At 49.4% G+C, this 24148-nt stretch overlaps 2 protein-coding genes across 3 annotated transcripts in view; one reads left to right on the forward strand and one right to left on the reverse strand.

Annotated features, from left to right (window-relative positions):
• Positions 1 to 24148, reverse strand: part of Znf454 (zinc finger protein 454) — a 124740-nt gene that overhangs the window by 30669 nt on the left and 69923 nt on the right. The window lies entirely within an intron of this gene.
• Grm6 (glutamate metabotropic receptor 6) overlaps positions 10317 to 24148 on the forward strand; it is a 14327-nt gene continuing 495 nt past the window's right edge. Inside the window, exons 1-10 of one of the 2 annotated variants that reach the window (XM_031351757.1) lie at positions 10317 to 10358; positions 10665 to 11161; positions 12703 to 12919; positions 13458 to 13593; positions 15247 to 15401; positions 16618 to 16758; positions 16861 to 17061; positions 18817 to 18962; positions 19057 to 19680; positions 22760 to 23071. In XM_031351757.1, coding sequence (XP_031207617.1) covers positions 10676 to 11161; positions 12703 to 12919; positions 13458 to 13593; positions 15247 to 15401; positions 16618 to 16758; positions 16861 to 17061; positions 18817 to 18962; positions 19057 to 19680; positions 22760 to 23071 — 2418 coding nt within the window. In that variant the 5' untranslated portion in view covers positions 10317 to 10358; positions 10665 to 10675. Of the gene's footprint in view, positions 10359 to 10611; positions 11162 to 12702; positions 12920 to 13457; positions 13594 to 15246; positions 15402 to 16617; positions 16759 to 16860; positions 17062 to 18816; positions 18963 to 19056; positions 19681 to 22759; positions 23072 to 24148 lie in introns of those variants that run through there. The other variant, XM_031351758.1, reaches the window with a different exon arrangement.

Genomic DNA, 24148 nt, shown 5'->3' on the forward strand with positions numbered 1-24148 from the left:
TGAGTAGTTAGATATGAGTGTGAAGTGAGTAGTTAGATATGAATGTAAAGTGTGAGTAGTTAGATATGTGTGTGAAGTGAGTAGTTAGATATGAGTGTGATGTGAGTAGTTAGATATGTGTGTGAAGTGAGTAGTTAGATATGAATGTGAAGTGAGTAGTTAGATATGAGTGTGAAGTGAGTAGTTAGATATGAATGTAAAGTGTGAGTAGTTAGATATGCGTGTGAAGGTAGGGGCTGGTATAGGGACAGAGCTCTATTGTTTAAGCCTAGCTTTATGACAACAGGATATTGGAGTTGATGAGCATTAATGAGACAAGTGATAATGAGACCAGCCCTACAATCAGGTTACAAGACCTCAATCAAGTAGGTTAACATACTGGGGGGAGGGAATAAGCTTTCTATGAAGGTTTAGGTGGAAAAAGATATTAAAAACTATCCTGACACCCTTTGGCCTGATTCTATCTCCTCTGCTTGCACAAGGAAGCTCTTGCTCTAATAAAATCTTGCTTACTAAGACTCTTTATTTGTCTTGTTGCAATCTTTCTTCTCCAAGAGGATGCAAGAACCAGTCTCTGCTCAGGAAGTGGGGGTGAGGGAAGGCAGTTCATTACTCCTGGGCAATGGCTACTAACTGATTCGTGGAGAAGCCACTTGAAAACTGGCCTGGGCATAGGAAGCAGCTTCCTTCAGGAGTTAGGGCGTCACCTTTCAGCAGCTTCTGTTCCTTCCTCACGCTTTAAGGCCCAGAGAAGCTCAAGAAAGGATGAAATAAATCCGCCCCACACTCTGCAGTCCATTACTCACGTGAACCTGGGCTGGCAGCAACCTCTTGATCATTTTTCTCTCTCTGCAGCTCCTCCTGAGAAGATACCTGAGGCAGAGAAAAAAGCTGTGAGGTCTACTCCTCCTGGCTCCTCTCCAGCCCTCGCTGGGCCAGACCAGGCTAGAAAACACCTGCTGGGCATCTGCACAACCCAACCTCCCTCCCCAAGCTACAGGGATCCTAGGCATGGGTACCAAAGCCAGAAGGAGGCAACAAGCACACTATGTTATCGGGCCTCTGGCCTTTTCACTAGAGGTTATGAATAAAGATGAACTGAACGAAACAGTCACAGCTATCAAGTTCTTTATTAACAAGGTAAGAGGCACCATTGGGTGCAACTCCCAGAGGTAAGAGAAAAGCACAAATACTCTACATATCTGTACTTGGACATTGCAAGTGAAATAAATGACTGCAGAATGCATGCCCTTTTCAGACACCACCAACTAGAAATTAGTCCACTCCTCCTTCTCACGGGCCTCTGGTTAAAAGAATTACCAAAGTCACTTAAATTGACAAGAACACACACACACACACACACACACACTCGCTCAAGGAACAACATCACTAGCCAGAACTCAATTTAAATTTTAGAGAAAAAGAGGTTGGAGGTGCAGCTCCTGTAGAGTGCATGATATATATTAACCCGCCGGGCTCCATGTTCAGCATCTTGCTCCTTTCCAACAGTAAAACCTTAGAGCAAAGGTACAGGGGAAAAAATTGTGGAATTCACTGTAAAACACAGTCCAGTGCAGAAGACTGACAGAAATGAAGAAACAAAGTTTCAGCTCCGGTATGGAAAGTCTGCAGGCGATCTGCTCAAGGCCGACCTAACCTGAAGCTGGAGGCGTCCTTGACCGCTGCTTGGGCCGGGGGACCTGGAGTCAGGGTCTGAGACCCGCACCTGTCGCCGAGGCCTTTGAGAGCTCCCGCCGGGCTTGCAGCCCTACCTCGCAGGCTCCTGGCTGCGCCAGCTCCGCCAGAAAGCCCAATAAACTCAATGCCCAAAGCCGGTACGACTAGGTTTACTGCGCGTGCGCATGAGCCACCTGTGTTTTTTTGTGGACTACATTTCCCAGAAGGCACTGCGACAACCCCTCCTAAACTCACCCTCCAACCCCCAGGCGCCAACCCCCTGTACCTTACAGGCACCTAAAGGCTGAGAATCTGCTTTCCAGTTGCCACCAGCTTTCAGGCTTTTGTGCAGGCTTTATTCATAATTACAATGGTAATACTACTAAGGAGGAAAAAGTGTGCATTAAAATTGTAGACGAGCCAGGTGGTGGTGCCGGCGCACTCTAATCCCAGCACTTGAGAGTCAGAGGCAGGCAGATTTCTGAGTTCGAGGCCAGCCTGGTCTACAGAGTGAGTTCCAGGACAGCCAGGGCTACACAGAGAAACCCTGTCTCTGAAAAAAAAAATTGTTGACAAATAAGAGCTGGCTGCTTAGTATAGATAGCAAAAGGATTGTCCTCTTTCATTTTTTAATAGAAAATTATGCTTTTTCTAGGCTATAAAAGATACATAACATACACAATTTTTCATTGCTGGCTCATACTTCAATATTAAGGAAATAAACTGCCATATTAGTTATTACTGCCACTGGCAGCTCAGATTTTCAGGGAAAGCAAAAAGGTAGGGATAATATCTATTCATTGTTGGAGTTGGAAATGTCTAGCTGTTCTTACAAAATTTTATTCCTGTGCTTGTCCACTGTAAAGGTTCTGAAGAAAGGCAAAAGGCCACATCACAGGAGCCAACTTGAAGGGCTTCTGTTGAACCGAAGAGGGAGAATTTCATCATCAGAAGACTGCAAAGGTCCGAAAGTCACCAAATGCTGTAAGAGCCTCCCTCGCCTCTATTCCTGTCAAAATATACCAGAAGGAATGGAACAACCCCCTCAAAACAAAACAAACAAAAACACCAAACCACCGACAGACAAAGCATCAATGCACATGCTAAAACACACCACTTTAGTTTAAGATTATTTTGACTCCACACTAGGTGTGGTACTTTCTGTAGGTTTTTGGTCAAGCTAAATAAGATCCCCAGATGGCTAAACTTTTAAATCATGAATGAAGTAGATATTACCAAATTGCTTTTTCAGCATCCATTTAGATAATCATGTTTCTGCCTTTAATCTGTTAATGTAGTGAATTACAGAAATACATTTCCTAAATCATTACATTCCCCAAATCGTTAATCCGCTAAAGTACATCTCTGGCTCTAACAAGACTGGTTGTGACAGGTTTGTCTCTCTGTCCATTTGTAAATGTTGAGCTGGCTCTTTCTGTCCCTCTGCTTCTTGGTTTGGCCGGGACATTAATTTTATTTTATTTTTTTATTTTACCTACAATCAATTTCACGATGTGTGTTGTCATTTTCTCCTGTTGTGTGATATTTTGTGAACAGAGAAATTCCTTTGTAACACAATTGAGTATCATGGGTTAGTTTGTTGTTCCGTAGAAGGCTTCACATGAGAATTTTCTGTTCAGAGTGAGGGGACCCCCATGCTGTGAGCTGACCCAGCAGACTGCAGTACAACCTGTTGTGTTTATAAAAAGATAAGGAGAAGTGGAATGTTTGGTGGATGTGTAGTCAGGTGTGGGGGAGGGAGTGCCTTCGAGGGCCCATGCTGAGGCATCCCTTCCCCCTGAGGGACCAGCCACATGACAGTATAGTCTAGAATAGAGTTTATTTCAGGGCATGGGGAGGGAGGTTGAGAGAAAGGGAGAGAGAGAGAGAGAGAGAAAGAGAGAGAATAGAGGAGTAGAGGCCAGCCATGAGCACATGGAAGGCGGGGAGCAGAATGGGGAGAGAGAGAGTAAGGAAGAGGAGTAAGAGAGCAAGAGAGACAGGAGAGGGCCAGCAGCCCCTTTTATAGTGAGTCAGGCATACCTGGCTGTTGCTAGATAACTGTGGGGTGGAGCCCAGACTAAATGCCAACACAACCTGAAGATGTTCCCTCATCTTCCTCAGCTCACTGTATCTGCCTGTAATCTGAGAAGTGCTCTGGCTATTTCTTTCTTACTCCTCTGTGCTGAAATGGAACCCATGGCCCTGTGTGTGCTAGGCAGGCACTACAGTGGAGCTACATTTATTTTTTTAAATCGGGATTTTGTTCTGCATTAATGTCCTGCTTCCAAATCTGCTTATGGCTTAGTGATTTGCTTTGCTTTTATCCCCCTCTTGCTCCCAGTTTTTCATTTGGAGTTTCACACATGAATTCTCAGCAAGAACACCCTCTCTTGTCTCTTGATATTATTACTGTTGTTATTTTCACATTGGTCTTCATCTGGGCTCCAGCTTCTGTTCTTTCTACCTGCCAGACATCAACATTACTCTAGCGCACTCTTCATTCAGGTTTCTTCATTCAGGTTGAAGTCATCCACCTTGCTGTGCATTCAACTGGATATCCATACGCAAATGGTTGAAGTTGGACTCAACCTCATATTATACTCAAAAATCCACTCAACATGGATCCAAGATCTAAATGTTAGAGCTAGAATCATAAAATGCTAAAAACAAAACACAGTAACATAGGTTCATAGTTATGAAACCATAGTTATGGTTTCTATTGCTGGGGTAAAACACTGTGATTAAAAGCAATGGGGGTGGTGGGAATGGACGGCAGTGTCAGTGTCTGGGAGGAGAGGTTTGATATCAATTTAGATCTGAGAACTTAGAAATGATTGTCACATTCCATCAGTGAAGGCAGGAACTGATGCAGAGGCCCTGAAGGAACCTGCTTACTGGCTTGCTCCTTGTGGCTTGCTCGACCTACTTTCTTGTTGACTCCAGGACCACCTGCCAAGGGGTGGTACCTTCCCTAGTGGACTGAGCCCTCCCACTTCAATCATTAATCAAGAAAATGCCCCACAGAGGACATTTTCAATTGAAGTTCTCTCTTCCCAGAGAACTCTTGTTTGTATCAAGTTAACAAAACAAAAACAAAAACAAAAAACAAACAAACAAACAAACAAAAAATCTAACCAGGACAGGTATAAATCTTCATGACTTTGGAATTGCCTGTAAGATCTCAGTTGTGATACCAAAACACAAACAATAAAAGAAAAATGTAGCCGGGTGGTGGTAGTGCACGCCTTTAATCCCAGCACTTGGGAGGCAGGCGGATCTCTGAGTTCGGGGCCAGCCTGGTCTACAGAGTGAGTTCCAGGACAGCCAGGGCTAAACAGAGAAACCCTGTCTCAAAAAAAAAATGCAATTTGAATCTTAACAAAATTAAAATGCTTTGTATTATGAAGAAAGTAAACAGACAACCCACAGACAGGAACACAAATCTTTCTAGTCATATGTTCAATAAGTCCAGGCTTTATACCTTAACAAGAAAGCCAATAGCCCTACTTAACAAAGATCAAGAGATCTGAATAGTCATCTCAAATGGGCAAATACACATGAAAGATGGTCAACACCTTTGGCCACTGGGGAAAAGCAAATGGGAGCAGGGAACTCTTAACTTCATGGACACAGAAAATGACACAAGAAAACTTAACCTGACAAGTTCTGGAGTCTGATGTCCATGGCTGCAGTGACCACAGACACACTTGCTGAGGAGGGAGGAGCTTGTCCAGGCCTGCTGACGTTCTCACTAGATTCTGCCCACATTCAAGGCAGTCCCTTAGGCTTATTCGACTGTCTTAACAGTGGCCTACCACTTGGGGTCATGGTAATGTCCCAGCCCAAGCTGCCACTGAGGGCCACAGCTAAGTCTGTGGCTACACAGTGGCAGGGCTGGTGTCCGTGGCTCATATTACTACTAGAGAACATGGGATGTCCCTAGTAATGGCAACTTCTAGGGACCACGTGGATGTCTAGGGACTGTGTGTAACTGGCTCCACCCCTCACTGGATGTGGCACCCTGGAGAGCTGACCCCATCTTTCATGGTGACAGCACTCTAGAGAATGGACCAGGCAGCACAGTGGAGATGCTCCTGGCTTTGAGAGTGTGAGTGTGGGAGAGCTGACCCTGCCATGTATCTGCCATGGGCAGCACAGGTACAGATGTGATACACACACACACACACACACACACACACACACACACATACACACACACACCGCCCTTCACTACTTCTGCAGTCAGGAGCTAGCCCCATCCCTTACCATCTACAGCACTCAGAACAGGCCCTAGCCCTTGCCTGGATAGCACAGCAGAACTAACCCTGAGGGTGGGGGTGACCCAGCCCTGAGAGTGAAAGCTCAGGAGAGCTGGCTCCACCATTTGTCTGCTGTGAGGTGCCATGCTCTCCCCACCTCTTCACTCCCTGCCACCTAAGGCAGTAGGGAGAGCTAGCCCCCAGGGACAGCAGAGTGGGAGAACTGGCTGCAGCACTCCGGAGAGTGGGCCCTGCACCTTGTCTGGCCAGCACAGCTGCACTGGCCTTGGTCAAGGGAGAGTGGATGAGACAGCACTAAGGATAGGGCACAGGAGAGGTGGCCCTGACACTTGTCTGCTGTGAGGTGGTGTGGATGCAGGGGTGATCCTCACCCCCCCCCCCCAACACACACTGAGGCAGTCAGGAGAACTGGCCCCAGAGTCATGAGAACAGATGAACTGGCCCTGCTCCTCACTGGCTGCAACATTGCAGAGAGCAGGCCCTGCATCTCCTCTGGGAAGCACAGTAGCGCTGGCACTAGCAGAAGGGGTGCCGGTGAACCCCCCCCCCCAAAGGGTAAGAGTATGGAAGAGCTGGCCTTGCCACTTGTCTGGTGTGAGGTGGCATGGGTGTAGGGATTATGTCCCCCTCTGACCCTGGATCATGAGAGGGAGAGAGAGCTAGTGGCCCCTCATTGGCTATGGCCCTTGGGTGAGTGGGCCCTACACCTCATCTGGGCTTATATGGGGAAGCTGGCCTTGATGGTGAAAGTATGGGTGAACCAGTCCCGAGGGTGTGAGAGCGTGAGAGCAGGCCCAGCCTCTCCCAGGTTGCAGCACTTGGGAGAGTATACTGAACCTTGACTGGGCAGCTCTGGGCAGCTCAGTGGAGGTGGCTCTGGAGGAATGGGCGCAGATAAACTGTCCTGAGGGTGTGAGAGCACGAGAGCTGACCCTGCCTCCTGCTGATGGATGGCATGGTGACATTGACTGGCCTAGCCAGAACAGTGTTGGAGAGTTCACTCTGGTGGTGTGGGTAAGGGAGAGCCGGCAGGCTGACCAGCTAAGCTACCACCCAGGCCCAGATCCCGGGCTCTGAATTGACCCACCCCAAAATATATTATCTGTGAGCAGCTGGAATGCATGAAAGGGATATTCCTGCTATTCCAAAACTGCAGGATCTCCATGACACAGAACAACTACAGGATAACTTGAAGGAGTCCTGTTATGCACACTTTTTGGGACCTGTACCGGAACCCCATTTCCCTGTGGGTTGAGGGAGGCCCAGACTGACTGGCCCACGGCAGAGTCCAGATGAGGATCCAATACTGATGGTGTCATAGAAGTCAGAGACTTTAAACCAGACCATTGACTCTACAATGAATATCTTCAAGTAAAGATGTGTGGACAGAGAGAAATACTGTGGGACATACCATACCATACTACAGCTTCCACAGTGAGATGTTTTCTATGCTTTGTTGTTGTTGTTGGTGGTGGTGGTGTGTATATGTGTGTGTGAGTGTGCTTGCATAGGCAGGTATCAACGAGTGCTGATGGCAGATTGTTCTAAACAACTCATCCTGCTAAGCACTGAAAGGGCTACAGTTGCCCTGGGTTTGGCAGAGGAGCCTAGCATAAAGACAGGCTGTCAAAGCAGCAGTGGGGTGAGGGATGAGGTGGTGGTTAGTCTTCCCTGTCAACTTAATAGTCTTGGAATCACCTGGGAGACACATCTCTGAGTGTAACTGTGAGGGACTTTCCACGGAGGTTAAACTGAGGGGGTAAGCACCCACCCTGAATGCACGTGGCACTATAACAATACAAACAGGAAACAAGCAAGCTGGCTGAGAGCGCCAGAATTCATCTTTCTTTTCTCACTGACTATGGACATAATGTGATTGGCTGCTTCATATTCTTTCCAGCAAACCTTGCTGTCATGGCAGACAGAGTTCCCTCAAACTGTGATCCAGAATACCCCTTCCCTTGTATCACTTGTTTTTGTCATAGCAATGAGAAACATAGCCAATATGGAATTACTTAGTTACATGTGCTCCACACTGGTCCATGCAGGACACTGAGGCTTAGGTGGGCATCCATGGATGTAGACATCATGCTTTTCAACATCCTGTGCTAGAGATGGTGAGACATGCTTCAACCCTCCTGCCTACATGTTCTCTAAAAGTGAGAAGGTGGACAATTCACAGCACTCCTAGTGTAGAGGGCAGAAGCTCTGACAGCACCCATTCATTGACCCCTCAAAGCTATAGTCTTAAGTTAATTCTATTTGGGTGCACATGCTTGCACACACACACACACAAACAGAGAGAGACACAAAAGCTCTGTTTGAATAGTCCCGTGCAGTGTCACCCACTCTGGCCAAACCCCACTAAGCTGGCTCCCATCACAGTAGTGAACAGTTCTGGGTGTGAACAAGAGAAATCAGAGAGTGGTTTCTGCTGGTTGCTCTCTCCACCAGCCATGTCCAGATCTCTGCTGCCACCCTAATCCACTGTGACTAATGGAACCCAAGCTGGCTCCGGCCCTGATTCCACTAATCCCTGGAGGCTGGGGTTCAGCACCTGTCTCCAAGATTCCTTTGCTGTCCAGCATCAGAGAGCTCAATTCTGTCCTCTGTTGGCAATGATGGAAAAGTCTCTTTGGGCTGTACAGCCTCACAGTTTGAACCAGCTCCTGACCTGGATGGGAGCTACCGGGTAAACTAACCCCTGTAAACCAGTGGGTGGGCTGGTGTTTCACAGCACTCTGAAACGCAAAAATCTAGTTGCTGACAAAGGCCAGCTGCATGGGCTTGGGCTGCCACTCACTGCCTGAGGTGTCTGTTTCCCTGTCTGCAGGGTGAAGAGATTCTCTGCAAGGCTTTTGCATGTTTGCTGCTGCTGAAGGTCTGCCCAGCATTGCTTCCAGTCTTACCAAGCCTGTCCTGTACCTGTCCTTCAGATTCACTGTGCTGGCACCCTCTAGCTCGCTCAGCTCCAGTCATCTGCCACATATGTAAAGGTTTGCCCCAGAGAGAGTTGGGATGGTCCTTATGCAACTGCATTAAAAAGAACTCCCAGGCTTTGAGAAGATGGCTCAGCTGGGAAAAGGGCTTGCTGCCAAGACTCAAAACCTGGGTTCAGTCCTCAGGACCAACATGGTGGAAGGTGATAGCTTGTCTCTCTGCCACTGGCGAAAGGAGCCAATTCAAGCCAAATTAGATTATGATAAAGGCAGGTTTGTTAGGAAGCTGCTCTCAGGTGAGTTCACAGGCCCGGAAGATTGAGGCCAGGGGAGTTGTCATGGGCTATGAGGGAGAATAGAAAGAGAGAAAGGTGGCACAGAGAGAAGAGAAGGAAAAGAAGGGAGAGAGGGAGAGACCAAAATGTCTGGATTATATAGGGGGGAGGGCAGCCCAGCCCTTGGGCTGGAAAGTTCAGGTTTGGGGGCAGGGTATGTCAAGTAGGGACTGAGGGATGCTGGGAGATCACGAGGTCAGGTCTGCCTTGATATGCAAAATATGCATCTTGTCCTGGTCTGAAACAAAACAGGAGAGAATTAACTCTGGCATGAGAGTGCATGTGCTGCCTATCACACACATGCACACACACACACACAAACACACACACACACACACACACACACACGATAGATAAATAAATCCATATACCAATATTTTAAGAGAGAAAGGGTTCTAGTGGTCAGGACAGAGAATGAGAATGGTGGGAAGACAGGAGAGTCCGAGAACGTAGGGAGCAGGATAGGGAGACATTTAGAGTGGAATAAGCCACGTTTGGAGAACGTCTAGGTAGGTACAGAAATGCAGAACACAGTGAGACAGAGAAAAGAGCAGTGCCAGAGCATCTGCAAAGCTCTTGTCAGGAGAGAGTGTTCTGAAGACACCCGTGTGTTCTCTCAGAAGCTTGCCTCCCAGACAGTTTACACAGTTTCGCAACCTGTCAGACCACCTTGCAGGAGAGACTGGATCCCAGCGACCAGAGCCACTTGCTCATTCATGTCCTTTTCAGCTTAAACCAAAGTCTCTGAAGACCTACGGGAGAGGGGGAGAAGGGAGGAGGTTCCTGGACCTCTTTGTTCCTCTTCTCAGTGTGGCCGGACACATTGTGTAAATCTTATCTCCGACTTTCACTATTATCTGTCTCTTTAATTGGCATATTGAGGATGAGTGTCCAGGCTTATTGGTGTTGCTGGATTTGACACAATTTAAAGACAGTCTAGGAGAGAAACAGACCCAGGGAGCCAGAGAGGCTGAGAGGGAAGAGAGCCCTTCCTCCACTCTCAAGCTCTGGAGGGGGTCTCTGCCCTCACTCTCATCCCTCCCCAGAATCCTTAAATCCTCTAGGCTGGAGCTCTGATTTTACAGCTGTCACAGACTCGTCCTACTAGCCAGAGGTTGGCTCAGGTAAGAACCACTGGGAAGGAAGCCTAGAGTGCGCCTAGACCCTGGGGTGGGTCCAGAGGAAGAGGTGCCCAGAACTGAGAGGGGAAGGAGAGGGACGGACCATCGACTGGGGGACTTTTCAGGGAGAATGAGAGCAACCCTCTGGAGGCCTGGGAGCGGCGGCTGAGTTGTCGGCGCGCGAGTCATCAAGTCAACAACTTTTCCTGCGCTCTCGGTGTCTGGCCAGATTCCCGAAGTGGCCGCTGAGCCCGGTGGCAGTTTCGTCCGCCGGCGCTCAAGGCGTCCCGGTAACTTCCTTTCCCGCAGCCCAGGAGCAGATGGGGAGGCTCCGGGTGCTGCTGCTGTGGCTAGCCTGGTGGCTGTCGCAGGCGGGCATAGCCCACGGTGCGGGCTCGGTGCGCCTGGCTGGCGGCCTGACGCTGGGTGGCCTCTTCCCGGTGCACGCGCGGGGCGCCGCAGGGCGCGCGTGCGGGGCGCTGAAGAAGGAGCAGGGCGTGCACCGGCTGGAGGCGATGCTCTATGCTCTGGACCGCGTCAACGCCGACCCGGAGCTGCTGCCCGGCGTGCGGCTGGGCGCGCGGCTGCTCGACACCTGCTCGCGGGATACCTACGCTCTGGAGCAGGCACTGAGCTTCGTGCAGGCTCTTATCCGAGGCCGCGGCGATGGCGAAGAGGCCAGCGTGCGCTGTCCCGGGGGAGTCCCCCCGCTGCGAGCCGCGCCTCCTGAGCGCGTGGTGGCGGTGGTGGGAGCCTCGGCTAGCTCCGTGTCCATCATGGTCGCCAACGTCTTGCGCCTGTTTGCGGTGAGGGCCGGCGTCTGCCACCCGTCGTCCCTTTACTAACTTCTGGAAGAATCTGTTTCAATCTCTCCCGATCATCCAGATTAAACAGCTGTTGTCCAGAGAGGCAGATCATTTTTCCCCAGCCTGGCTGGTCTGGCAGCTTTGTGTGAAGGGTTCCCCTTTCCCCAGAAGTCTGTCCGTTCTGGACCAGGTTGGCTAAGGGCAGATTGGACCCAGTCCCCGCTTGTCCACCCATTCGTGTTCTGCGGACACCTTGTGCAATCTTGCAAGGTGCTCCGGCCCTTGAGCATCCGTAGGTGATAAAGACATTTAGATTTCACAGGAACTAGGCCCTTCTTTAGAAGTCCTCGGAAGTGGCTCTGAACACCCCTGGGAGCCAAGATTATTGAGGGGTGGAGTGCCACTCCTTTTTTTAAAAAATCTACATTTAAATTCTATTTCAAAATGCTTGCCTTAACCCCTTCTGGTGCGTGGGGCGGGGAGTGGGGGAAAAGGGGGTTCTTAAAGACGTCCAGAGCTCCCTCCCCTTTCTGTACTGCTTATCAGCAAGGCTCAGCATCGTCTTCATCGCAAGGGGGCACTGTGTTCTTTGCAGTCTGGACACCTCAGGATTCGGGGATTGGAGTGCCTCTGGAGAGGGCATGTCTATAGCAGCTAGAAGGCCCCTTTCCTCTGGTTTTTGCTTTCTTGTTTATCTGCATCTGTCTCCCTGACCCTCTCTAGTTAAGCCTCACCCGTCCTCCATCTCTTCCCCTTCCTTCCCCTCCCATGTTTCTACTCTCTTTCCCACTCCCCTTTGCCGTACTGCTACCACGAACAGTCCCAGCCTTCCCAAGACTTTCAGCCACACCTTGGGTTGCCTGCTGGTCCCTCTGTATCTCCAGAAGGGCAACATCTGCTATCTGTTCTAATGCAGATCTGCTCCCAGCCCAAGAAGCTCAGCCTCCTTTTCCTGTTTTCTCAACTATACCCCCACCCCCACCCCAGGTCCCACTTTCTCTTAGCTTGTGGCTCTGTCCTGTGATCCCTGCTGTTAATCTATCTAATGGCCATAGAACAAACCTAGTTTCCATCAAACCTTTCCACTGGACGGTCTAGACTGATTCTCCAGCTCTAATCTGCTCTGATCTCAGCAGGGGCTGCTATTGACAAAGACTGGCTTTCCCACTGGGAAACAGAGCCAACAGAATAACACCCTTTCCCTTAGACCAAGGCAGACTTTTCCTAAGCTCCAGGACCTCTTCATAGCCTTTGCAACTATCAGTGGTGACCCTGCTCTAAGTGCTTCCAACCTTCCAGTCACCAGATGCATTCACAGATAGCCCATTAGCCCCATACATTCAGTATTTGTGTGTGGCCCTTCCATCTGGTCTCTAACTCTCCCCCTCAAACCTTCTATCCCTCATCTGTGTCCCAGGTCCCTATTGTCCCCCAAAGCTATTTCTAACTTGTCTGTGACTTATCCACCCCTGAGTCCCCAGTGCCACCCTGGTTTTTGGACCCTCCAGCCACAGCCTAGCTGTCTGTCCTTCCTGCTTCAGATACCCCAGATCAGCTATGCCTCCACAGCCCCAGAGCTCAGTGACTCCACACGCTATGACTTCTTCTCCCGAGTGGTGCCACCTGACTCCTACCAGGCCCAGGCCATGGTGGATATCGTGCGGGCACTGGGATGGAATTACGTGTCTACACTGGCCTCTGAGGGCAACTATGGCGAGAGTGGGGTTGAAGCCTTTGTGCAGATCTCCCGTGAGGCTGGTGAGTTGGGAGTGGGCACGGGGGTTCCCAGCAACAGTCAGCTAACAAAGGAGAGAGCCAGGATCCATGGGGTGGGACACAGAGGAATGGAGGGGGTCTCCGTTGCCAGGCAGGATAATGCTCCAGGAGGGTGAGGTCCCTTTAAGGCTGTGCTGTATTCTGATGCTGCAACCTGTCCCTTTAATACAGTTCCTCGTGTTGTGGTGACCCCAACCATTAAATTATTTTTTATTGCTATTTCATAACTCTAATTTTGCTACTATTATGAATTGTAATGTACATATCTGTGTTTTCCAATGGTTTTAGGCAACCCCTGTGAACGGGTCATTTAATCCCCAAAGGGGTCGTGACCCACATGCTGAGAACTGTTATTTTAAGGGATTCAGGTCATGCTTATAGTCTACTTGGTAAGGTCCAGACAAGCTCTCTACCCTCCAAACTCCACAATTAAGTCACATACTTGTAGCATGTAGTCACAGAAGTGGCAGGCAGGTGGGTATGTGAGGCAAGAGTTGATTTTGGTATCCCTGCCACCCAGGAGGTGTCTGTATTGCCCAATCAATAAAGATTCCCAGGGAGCCAAAGCCAGGAGAATTCCACAAAGTGATCCGGAGGCTGATGGAGACACCCAACGCCCGGGGCATCATCATCTTTGCCAATGAGGATGACATCAGGTGAGACAGGTGGCACACCCCGTCACCGTGTGCACTCTTTGATGCCTTTCCTGAGAGTCCTATTCTTCCTCACTCCCAGCCATGAGCAACTCCTCTCCTCTCCCTAAGCTCTTCCTGTTGCTATCTGGAGTCCTTTGTTCCTGGAATAAGACAGGCTTGACTGGCTGAAGATGTCCCAGGCCAGACACAGGAAAACATGACTATTTTTATTGTTCACTGTGGGAGAGGAAAGTGGTAGGCAGACCCAAGAGCAGAAAATGTACTGTGAGGCACACTGTCCCAGTAAACCTTGCAACATACACTACTCTAAGCAGGCCACAGCTCTTTTCCAGCCCAGGAAGTTGAGCATGACATTGGTGGAACATGAATTTGTGAACAGAATGGTTCCCGAGTGCCCCTAACTTTCCCCAAAGGAGCTCTCTGCATCAATCCATTGTTCTTTACTATAATCAGATATCCAAGTCAGGGTAAATTTTTTAGGAAAAGACATATTTTTAACAACCCTTTGAAGGTTAAAAGTCCAGGCAGAGTACATCAGCTCTGCTGAGAGCCTAGCATGCATCACATTTTGACGAATGTTATCATGGTAGGAGGGAGTAGGAGAAGGAGAGAGTGCATGGTGAAAGGGAACACCAGAAAGAAGAGGGACGGGTTGACTCTCTTATAACTATCTGCTTTCATAGAATTACCTCACCTCACCCCTCCAGTGGTCAAGCGCAATGCCCTCAGTGACCCACTAACCTTGCACTAAGCCACACCGCTTTTTTTTTTTTTTTAATGAGACAGGACCTCACTCTGTATCCCTAAACTTGCTATGTGGACCAAGCTGTCTTTTGTTTTGTTTTGTTTTGTTTTGTTTTAGAGACATGGTTTCTCTGTACAGCTGTCCTGGCTGTCCTGGAACTCGCTCTGTAGACCAGGCTGGCCTCGAACTCAGAAATCCACCTGCCTCTGCCTCCCAGGTGCTGGGATTAAAGGCATGTGCCACCACCGCCTGGCCAAGCTGTCTTCTTGAGTGCTGGGATTAAAGGGCTAGCTCATAGGCTCCATATCACCTCCCAGCATTTACATTGAGATGTAAGCTTCCACCAGATAGAGAATACTCAAAGCAAATGCAAAGTATAGCATCATCCGAGGGCCAGCGTAGAGTGGGTTAGAGTGGACAGAGGGCTGGGAAGATGGCTCAGCCAGTACAGTGCCAGCTACACAAGCATGAAGACCTGAGTTCAACCCCAGTGGCATGCGGCTTGTAATTGCAGACTGGGGAGCCAGAGATAGAAGGATCCTTGGGGTTCCTTGGCCAGCCAGCCTATCCAAGTCAGAAGCTCTAGGATACTGAAGAAATCTTGTCTGAAATTAATAAATAAATAAATACATAAATAATAAGTAAGGTGTAGAGGCCACCTAAAGTTGACCTCTGGTCACTACACACACACACACACACACACACACACACACACACACACACACACATACAACAATACAACACATGCGCATGCACATACACATAAACAGACACACACTCATACATACAGTGAGCAGAGCCCTGATAAACAGGGATGTGATGGTAGATGTGGAGAAGGATAGAGGGATGTACGGTAGGAGGTGGAAAGATCCTAGGTTGTAACTCATTTCTAGCTCTGTTCCTACCAGGAGGGTCTTGGAAGCAACACGCCAGGCCAACCTGACTGGTCACTTCCTGTGGGTTGGTTCAGACAGCTGGGGATCCAAGATCTCTCCCGTCTTGAACCTAGAGGAAGAGGCTGTGGGGGCCATCACCATCTTGCCCAAAAGGGCTTCAATCGACGGTAAGGCCCCCACCCCACTCATCCTCTCAAATGCTTCCTCTTTGGGATGCTCATTTCCACATTTGTCCAACAGGTACCACTCTCTTCCAGAGTCCCACATGCTGTGTAACTCTGAGAATTCTGTAGTCTCATCCCAGCAAGCAGTGTTTGAATGAGGCATATGAGGGAATGGACACTCAGCTCAGAGTCCAGAAGAAAGAGCCCCTAGTGTTTTGCTGTTGTTTTAAAATTCCATGCATATGGTTTTGGTTGTACCAAAGGGAATTTAAGTGGGAAGGTTGGCAGGTGAGAAACCAAGGACATGGAATAGACTATCCTTCTGATCCAAGTGATGAAGCGAGGCAGACCTGCCTTGACTGTCTCCCTGCCAGCTCCATTCCCAGCTGGGAGCACTGAGAAGAGTCCACCAGTGAGGGTTCACTTTTTGAGGGGCTGCTTTCCCATTTCTCTGAATAGAGAACTGAAACTGCAGCCTGGGTGGCATGCTTCAGGGACCCAGTAGAGGATGCGCTCTGCCCTCTGCAGGCTTCCAGCTTTCGTGGGGTGCCCACCTTCACACCCTTTCTTTTAGCTAAATGCTAAGGAATTGTCAAGTGGACAAGCTGGTCAGAGAAGAGTGTTAGCAATCAAAGCATTTCATCTGAGGAGATCTGGAAGTGGGTGGTACAAGCAGGTGTGGAACAGTGAGTCAATGGTGTTCTCAGAGCCTTGGATTCTAGTTAGCTTTTTTTTTTTTTCTCTCTAAAGCTCTGTATTTTTTGTGCCTCTGGTTTCATATTCACAAGGTGGATAGTGAAGCCCGGTCCATTACATAGCCTTAGCAGCCCCTAGCCATGACATAAAGGGCAGTGAAAATATTCTTTAAGGATGCAAATACTATGCCAGAACTGCCATGTACTTCCCCCCTTTTTTCCATTTGTGTGTGTGTGTGTGTGTTGTACATGACACAAGTGTATGTGTGTGCACAAAGAGGCCTGAGGTTGATTTTAGGAATCAATTCTTTCCCCACCTTCTTCATTGAGGCAGGTTGGACCCAGAGATCTCCGATATGGCTAGTCTTGCTAGTTAGCTTGCTCTGGGGGATTCACCTGTCTCTGCCTTCAGAATCCAGATCTCTCGGTCACAAGACCACTGCTGGATACACAGTGGGCCAGTGACCAAAGGACATGAGAGAAGCACACCTGGCTCAGATGGTCACCACCCTCCCACCTCTTAGGATTTGACCAATACTTCATGACTCGCTCCCTGGAGAACAACCGCAGAAACATCTGGTTTGCTGAGTTCTGGGAAGAGAATTTTAACTGCAAACTAACCAGCTCAGGTGGCCAGTCAGATGATTCCACTCGAAAATGCACAGGTGAGCACTAATCAGGATGGGGAAGGTGACAGGGGAGAGGGTGGGGAGTTCAGGTTTGATGTCTAGGGGCCAGGCACACTTCCTCTGGGCCTCCTAGGACAGGTGAGGAACGCATCGGCCAGGATTCCACCTATGAACAGGAGGGGAAGGTGCAGTTCGTGATAGATGCTGTGTATGCCATCGCTCACGCTCTGCACAGCATGCACCAAGCACTCTGCCCAGGCCACACAGGTCTATGCCCAGCCATGGAGCCTACTGATGGCCGGACCCTTCTGCACTACATCCGAGCAGTCCGCTTCAATGGTGAGTGGGTGACTGGCCTCACAGGGTGGGACAGCTAGTTTCCATGGGTGATTGGCAGCCCATCAGTGGGAAAGGGGGCAGGGTGGAAGAGAGCACACCAAGACAGGACCCTGGAGATCTGAGCCAAGTGTAGGCCTCTGCTTTTTAGCCCTCCAGGGGCTTCACCCTCAGAGCCAATTTGCAAAATTCAATGTTGAAGACCTGCTCTTTGATCCAAGTCACATAGAACTTCCTGTCCACTGCAAGTAGCTGTTAATAGATCCAGGCTCTGTGGTGACCCAGGGCCCAGTTCAGACCTCAGGAAGCACCCTGGTGCACATGTACAGCCCACTCTGAGTCACAGGCTTCCAATGTAGCCCCAGCCAGGGTCTGAGCTTCTGGAGCAAAAGGCATGGATCTGACATGTTCCCTGAACCAACAGAAGCTGCGTAAGGCCCAGGCTCTAAGGAATGTATCTGAACAGGCCCAAAGAAATTTCCCATGTATATGTGTTGTGGGAAATATTAACAAGACCAGCAAATTCCTGCAGTGCCTGGGCACTGTAGCTTTGGAGTTCCCTTGGCTGGTCATTGTCACACCAGCCCCAGGCAATGACCACCCACCCCTTCATCAGCCCCCACAACACCCAGCAACTCATCCCCCAAAAATGCCGGGCAGTGGTAACACACCCCTTTAATCCCAGGACTTGAGAGGCAGAGGCTGAGGCAGGCAGATTTCTGAGTTCGAAGCCAGCCTGGTCTACAGAGTAAGTTCCAGGACAGCCAGGGCTACATAGTGAAACTCCGTCTCGAAAAACCAAAAACCAAACAAAAACAAAACAAAAACAAAGAAAAAGCCAAAACAAAACAAAAACACCCAGCAACCCAACAGAAACAAAACTCTTGAAGCTTACAATTAACCAGTCAGATTTATATATCAATAAATTCTCAATTCACAAGATGCCCCTACAATAATTTCAGAGTCAATTGATAATGTTAAAAGCTGCCCACCTAGATTAGGCAAGTTATCCCAATTATTCTATCCTTTATGATGTTAAATCTACCCGTGGCTGTTGAAAACCACGCAGATTCTGAATCATCCTGCTCCTCGCCTTCCATCTTGCTTCTTCTCCTCTCTCCCTTTCCCTTCAACTCTTAGCTCCGCCTCTCCTTTCCCTGCCCAATCACAGGCCTCCTGGTGCACTAATACTTTAATGTAATTGGACAGGGAAAATCCAGCTACATTAGTTTATGGGAGTTGTCCTTATATTCAACTACTATCCTGCATAAAACTGTACACTCTCTATCAGGTATTTGTGATGCTGCTGTTTTTGATTTTGTGAGACTTGTGTATATGTAGACACCTTGGGTGCGTGACAATGGAGGAACATCAGGAGTCCTTCTCTGTCACTCCCCATCACCTTTGAGGCAGGGTCTCTCACTAAAACTGGAGCCAGGAAGACTCAGCAATCCCCCTGTCTCTGCCCCTGAGCACTGGGAGTGAGTGCTGAGATCTGAACTCAGGCGAAGGACTGTTACCCCACTGAGCCGTCCCCAGCTCCGAGGGGGGCACGTTTTTGTCCCATGACCTTCTCCTGGCTGTGAGGCAGCATTTATCCCCTACTCTGAAGCTACATTCATGGCTAATGAGTGATGCTGAGCATCCTGCCAGGAGCCTGTCTGGTTCTTCTTTTATCCTGGCTGGTCTTTGAGACTTCCCAGGAAGATGGCTTAGGGGCTGGTAAAGCAACCGGAGATGACTGGCCTCTTCCTGTAGGTAGTGCAGGAACCCCAGTGATGTTCAATGAGAATGGAGATGCCCCCGGGCGCTATGACATCTTCCAGTACCAGGCAACCAATGGAAGTGCCAGCAGCGGCGGGTACCAGGCTGTGGGCCAATGGGCAGAGGCTCTTAGACTGGACGTAAGTGGCGTGGACTAAGCTGCAGGTGGAGGTAAAGGGATCTGAATTTTTCCTGGTGGTCAAGGTCAGCAGCCTGTGTTTTTATCTGTCCCAGATGGAAGCTCTACAGTGGTCAGGCGAGCCCAATGAGGTGCCCCCTTCTCAATGCAGCCTCCCCTGTCGGCCTGGTGAACGGAAAAAGATGGTGAAGGGTGTCCCCTGCTGTTGGCACTGTGAGGCCTGCGACGGGTACCGCTTCCAGGTAGACGAGTTCACATGTGAGGCCTGTCCAGGGGACATGAGGCCCACACCCAACCACACTGGCTGCCGTCCCACACCCGTGGTGCGCCTGACCTGGTCCTCTCCTTGGGCCGCTCTGCCCCTTCTCCTGGCTGTCCTGGGCATCATGGCCACCACCACTATTATCGCCACCTTCGTGCGACACAATGACACTCCCATAGTCCGCGCCTCTGGCCGTGAGCTCAGCTATGTGCTGCTCACTGGCATCTTCCTGATCTATGCCATCACCTTCCTAATGGTAGCCGAGCCTTGTGTAGCTGTCTGTGCTTCTCGAAGACTCTTGCTTGGCTTGGGTACCACGCTCAGCTACTCAGCCCTGCTCACCAAGACCAACCGCATCTACCGCATCTTTGAGCAAGGGAAGCGTTCTGTCACACCGCCACCCTTCATCAGCCCCACGTCTCAGCTAGTCATCACCTTCGGCCTCACCTCGCTGCAGGTGGGTCCTCAGATTCCCCAGTAACATGGTGAGTGCATAAGGGGTGCCTAGAGTCCTCCACCTTAAAACTCAGAGGATAAGAGACTAGGGCTGCAGTTCATTTGGCAGAGGGCTTTCTTAACATGCAAAGCCCCTACGTTTGATTCCCTCAGTGCAGCATAAACCCAGCATGGTGACACAAACCTGTTATACCAGCACTCAGGAGATGGAAGTAGGAGGAGCAGAAGTTCAAAGCCACCCTTGGCATATAGCAACTTTCAGGCCAGCGGTGGTAGCACAAACCTTTAAACGCAGCACTTGGAACATAGAGCACTCTGTGGTATACATAGAGAGTTCTAGGCCAGTCTGGACTACATTGTGAGGCCCTGTCTTTTTTTTTTTTTTTTTTTTTTTTTTTTTTTTTTTTTAAGTTTTCAGAGAAGAGACTTTATAGAGTCAACTTTTCTCCTCTCGGGTCCTGTGTTTAAAAATCAAAAGGACAGTGTCAAATGTGGTGGCCCATGTCTTTAATCCCAGCACTTGGGAAGCAGAAGCAGGGGGATCTCTGTGAGACTGAGGCCAGCCAGGGTGACACAGTGAGACTTTGTTGAAATAACCAGAAGAACAACACACCCTCTTTTTCTTCAGGATTGAGAGCAACTCACGTTTAAGCCACTGTTTCCATTGCTGTGCATGTAGAGAGAACTGAGCACCCACCTGTCTGACCATGCTATCATCTGCTTCAGTTAACTGAGCTTTCTCACAGCCTGACTCACATGAGGCCTCAGTCACTGTGGGGTGTGGCATTCATTCCACCAGGGCCAGCATCTCATAATGCAAGGAACATTAAAAATCGAGGTTCAGAGTCCCCATGGCGGTTCTCCTTAGATGTTACTATCACAGTGTTGGACAGACTCCACAGACTGGATGCTTTCTATGGAGAGAGAACTGAGAGGTGAAAGACTTGACGAAGGGTCTGTGGTGGCTGGTGTGACCGTGTGTACCCAGCCATGCTCTCTGGATGCTGATACAGCCTGGCCCTATGTTGACAAGGCACATTCTCCTGGGCAGATGAGTCCTTCTTCCTTTCCGGCTTTGTATCCCTGTGTTCACTTCCCATGGCATTGGTTCATGCAATGGGTTCTCTGTGCTTAGACGGTGCTGGATGTCTCTTCAGATACCATGCCCTGAGCATCCTTAGATGGTGCTCCAAGACTCCCCTCACTCACTGGATGGAGATGCTTACATGAGATTCTGTGCTCCTCTAACTCCCTCAGACTCATCTGTCTTGCCCCATCAATTTGGATACCTTTGGCTCTTCTAGATGCTTCTACTAATGGATATGTAGTGGTATTTCATTGCCTTTTTTTGGGGGGGGGTGGATAGGGTCTCTCTCTATGTAGCCCTGTGGGCCTGAAACTCACCCTGTAGACCAGGCTGGCCTGGAACTCATAGAGATCTACCTGCTTCTGCCTGAAGTGCTGGGATTAAAGGCATGGCCATGAGAGCCACCTTCATTTTACCTACAATTTCTTCCTTCAATTTACCTACAAGAAACAACTGGTGTAACTGGGCCCTTGGAGTCTCCTCTTCATCATCTGTTTTTATGCATTGCTCCATTTTTCTCGTTTTATAGAAGCTTATTACAGCGTGGGTTGCAGATTCCGTAGCAGCATGTGGGTGTGGCTTCAGTATGCGTCTGTTGTGGTTACTGACCCTCCCGTGGGCCATCACTCTCAGGATCTAGGGGACTGACTTTTCCCTACCCTAGGAGAAGTGTCCAGTGTTGCTGGGCTGGTCAGATGGTGTGGGTTTATTTCATGAGGCCTTAGTTCCTTGAGCTGCTACCACAGTGTTCCTTCGGAGTGGACAAATTACTATAAGATCCCATTCTAGTTTCTCTTTTGTTGCTGTGGGAAATGCTATGACTAAAAGTGATTTCATCAATGCCTCTTGGTCATAGTACATCACTGAGTGAAGTCAGTGCAGGAACCATGGAGGAACATTGCTTACTGGCTGGCTACCAAGCTAGCGTTCAGTTCTTTTCTTATAGAGTCCAGGCCTACCTGGGCAAGGGTAGGCTGTGCCCTTCTATATCAATCAGCAATCAAAATAAAAATGTCCACATAGAATGCTGACAGGCCAATCTGATCGAGGCAACTCTTCAATTGAGATCCTTTTTGTTAGAGGACGTAACATTGGATAGATGGCTAGATTTCAGCCCCTCCTATGCATCCATCTGGCACTCCTTCACAGTGAACAACTGGATCTAACCCATGGATCGGCCCCTTCGTGCTCTCACCTTTATACAGACATCTTGATTCCTACTCCTCAGTTTCCTTTGGCTTAGGGTCTGTCTGTTGTCACTAGGGAGTAGCTCAAACTTCACCTTCTCCCTGTTAGGGCCTGGGCGTTAGGTTAGCCTCAGTTCACATTCTTGCTACTATTGGTTGTTTTCTCTGGCCGATGATGTGGGTAGATTTGCTTCATTACACATTTAACCGTAAGCTTATGGCATCCCCTTCACAGTTCCCTAGCTTTGGAGAGGGAAGGGGGGGGGGGGTCCCTGGGAACCAGCCTCCTGCGTTCCTAGCTATGTGTAAGCTGCTGCTATCAAGCCTATGGAGTGGCTTGGGGTGAAGACAGAACAGCCCTTTGGGGACTGGTCCTTATTGGTGGCAGCAGCATTAGCTGTTTCCCTAAAATACCATCATGTCCTCATGACAGATTATGTGGGTTCTCCATCCTGCATATGGAGAAACTGAGGCTGCTGAGGAGATTCTAGAACGTTGAAGGTGCTCAGGGGCGTGGCATCGCTGTTAAAAGTTCAATGTGGGGTGGTCCAGTTGCTGCTTACCCACCCAGCCCTGATGTGGTTCACATGAGCCTCGAGCACATCTGTCCTCTCTGCCCACCCCATCACAGGTCAGAACACACCTCTGGATGATCCTACTTCATGGAGGGTATTTTAAGACTAAGCATCCAAATTAATAGGCCAAGAACATCACAGAATCTAACCTGCCAGAGACCTGGGTGAGGGGCTGGAACAAACTCATCAATAGAAGAGAGTATGTCCCTGACTCTGTGTTGGTTCCCACAGGTGGTGGGAGTGATAGCGTGGTTGGGGGCCCAGCCTCCACACAGCGTGATTGACTATGAGGAACAGAGAACGGTGGACCCTGAACAGGCCAGGGGTGTGCTCAAGTGTGACATGTCTGATATGTCTCTCATTGGCTGCCTGGGCTACAGTCTCCTGCTCATGGTCACATGTACAGTATACGCCATCAAAGCCCGAGGTGTGCCTGAGACCTTCAATGAAGCCAAGCCCATCGGCTTCACCATGTACACCACCTGCATTATCTGGCTGGCTTTTGTTCCCATCTTCTTTGGCACCGCCCAGTCAGCTGAGAAGGTAACTAGGTCCCTCAGCAGGCTTTCTCTATCCACCCCTCACTCCCTACTGAAGATCTGGATTGTCCGGGAGCTGGGCCACCAGTTCTGATGCCTCGTCTGAGCTACTGCGGGTTGACTGTACTCAGTTGTCTCCCTCAGAGCCCTATGTCTGTCTGTCCAGCCATTCTTCTCGCCCTCTGCGCACTCGCTGTTCTTCCAGTGCTCCTCCTCACTGCTCATCCCCTGTGCTTCCTTTTTCTCTTTTCATTTGAAGTGCTTGGCTTTCTCCAGTCACTTATTTAGGACTATAGAACATTTGTTTACCTGTGCCATCTTTTCTGTGTGTTATGCACTGCTTTTTGAAGGCCTTGCCTATTCTCTCATTTCTATATTGAGAACATGTCATCCATTTAGTAATACATTCTGGCTCTTTAGGAGTGGGACCCTTTTCCCAAGTGCCACCCTCCTCCTTTTTGGTAATTTGAAAATTATTTGTGTATGTGTGTGTGTGTAGTCTGTGTGCACGCGCGTTTGTGTGTGTGTGTGTGTGTGTGTGTGTGTGTGTATGTATCATATGCATGCAGGTGCCCTTGGGGGTCAGGAAAGGGCACAGGATCCCCTAGAACTGGGGTTATGGGTAGTTGTAAGCTGTCTAATGTTGCCCCGAGTCCATGTCCTCTACAAGAACAGCAAGTGCTCTTAAGTGCTAAGCCATCTGTCCAGCCCCTTTTCCTTTTTTAAAGAAAAATTTAAACGTTTATGGCTTCTCTGTGTGTTTGTGTGTGTGTGTGTGTGTGCACATGTACATGTGCCCCAGTCCAAATCATGTAGATTGTAAGAACATTTGGGAGTCCAGTTCGGGATTACAGACTTGATGGCAAGTGCCTTTACCACAGAGCCACCTCTCAAGTCAAGACTCTCTTCCTTCTTATTAGTCCGCTCAGTCTGTGTCACTCCATTTTCCTGTCCACACCTGACGCCGCTGTGCCCACCCTTTCTCCTACTAACTTCTCTTTTGTTTCGATTTTCATTCACTTGACCGGAGTAACTCACCTCCAGTCTATAGGTGGTGGAGAGAGAGGAGAGAGAGAGAGAG

This window comes from Mastomys coucha, unplaced genomic scaffold, assembly GCF_008632895.1.
Source record: "Mastomys coucha isolate ucsf_1 unplaced genomic scaffold, UCSF_Mcou_1 pScaffold5, whole genome shotgun sequence".
NCBI lineage: Eukaryota > Metazoa > Chordata > Mammalia > Rodentia > Muridae > Mastomys > Mastomys coucha.